Source organism: Merops nubicus, unplaced genomic scaffold, assembly GCF_000691845.1.
Source record: "Merops nubicus isolate BGI_N331 unplaced genomic scaffold, ASM69184v1 scaffold45764, whole genome shotgun sequence".
In the NCBI taxonomy this organism is placed as follows: Eukaryota; Metazoa; Chordata; class Aves; order Coraciiformes; family Meropidae; genus Merops; species Merops nubicus.
In genome coordinates, this window is record NW_008604432.1 from 28372 (window position 1) to 29844 (window position 1473).

The following is a 1473-nucleotide window of genomic DNA, read 5'->3' on the forward strand; positions in this document are numbered from 1 at the left end:
TCAAATGGCTCCACTACAGCACATGTACCACCCTTATATTTGCCAAGACGACAACCCACAGTTTTGTCTTCTTGATTTACACCAATCCCAACCAAGAATTCACATTTGTTGCGATATTCAGTCTAGGTTTAAAATAAAATTATGTAAGATAATTGCATAGCACTTATTTGTACATGCTAAGTTTCTCCTGAAACAGCCCTCATGTGGTTAAATGTATTTGCAAATGCACATGGGACATATAGTTCATATGGAAAATACTCATGGATTTTGATGCACGAGAACTAACAGCAACAGTGAAAAAGTATTCACAAGTCTTGTCATTTAAAGAGCTATACATTGCATCTGTTGAAGAATCTTTGTTATTAGCCTACAACACAAGCTTGTAAAGACAGCACATTAATTTTGAAACTAGAATATCCTGATAATTGTAACTATTCTCCTGCTTTCTGTTTCCATCAGTATTTATATGAAAGGCAACGTCTAAAATTCATCATTCATTAGAAGATGAAGTCAAATAGTTCATCCACTGTCTCTTAAGATCAAATGATTAATTTAACCTTAAGCTTATTAACCCCCTTCCATACTCACCTAGGTTTACATTACCTGTAAGGGTGACGCTTTCACTTCCTCTACTGGGCAACACAATTTATTGTACTTCTGCTTCTGCAGAAACAACCAAGGTAGTAAAGCTCTGTTGTTATTTCCTATTTCCCTGTCCAAATCAGAAACAAAAATTGTAAAGTACACATTTAGGAAAACTAAGGTTAACAGCTGCACAAGACTTTTTTTTTTATATATAGGGCATAGAAAATTATCAGATTGTCAGATGAAGAATATTTTTGCCAGATGAATTTTTTAACAGGCAAAACCCCTCCAACTTTAACAGCTGTAACCTGACAAAATAAGTTAAATGCAGTTGTAAAGGTATATACTGGATTTATCAGTGTACCCATGCATGAAGAGAATGCCAATTTTACCTACATCAGTAAGACAAGCAACAGAAGTGATTCTTCAATCTAGAAGATCAGGCATAAAAATTTGAGAGGATTTTTAAATATAAAATCCTAATAGTAATTTACCATCTTTACAGATCGATTACCTCTTACACCATTTGACAGCACCAGGTATTTTTTTTAAGGTCACGAATATCCTTCTGCTTAGGCCTATGGAACAACAGACTTTAAGACGATGCCCCTTCATTTAGTAATCTTTTGAAGCTGCCCAAAAACAGCGACAGAAAGTTTCGTCAGCTGGAGCAGTTTCTAGGTCCTAGCATCAGAGATTATCTTTTATTTCCTTCATTAAGGGATTTGGATTTTGACCTACCTCTCATTTATTCTAGAGAGAGCAATTTCTGCAAACTTAGCTATATCCGAACATAAGTCTTGTAAACATTACAGTAGCTTTACAAACGGAATTACTTTGTCAGCTTCTGCAGCACTTGCTCACATTCCTGCTTCTTCCTGCTCGGCT

General features: G+C 35.4%; 1 protein-coding gene across 1 annotated transcript in view; it reads right to left on the reverse strand.

Moving 5' to 3' along the window:
* TRMT2A (tRNA methyltransferase 2 homolog A (S. cerevisiae)) overlaps positions 1 to 1473 on the reverse strand; it is a gene marked incomplete at its 5' end in the record, with an annotated part of 7508 nt that overhangs the window by 5611 nt on the left and 424 nt on the right. The window contains 3 exon segments of the mRNA XM_008938987.1: positions 1 to 122; positions 604 to 712; positions 1422 to 1473. The exon segment at positions 1 to 122 is cut by the window's left edge and continues 16 nt beyond it; the exon segment at positions 1422 to 1473 is cut by the window's right edge and continues 424 nt beyond it. Coding sequence (XP_008937235.1) covers positions 1 to 122; positions 604 to 712; positions 1422 to 1473 — 283 coding nt within the window.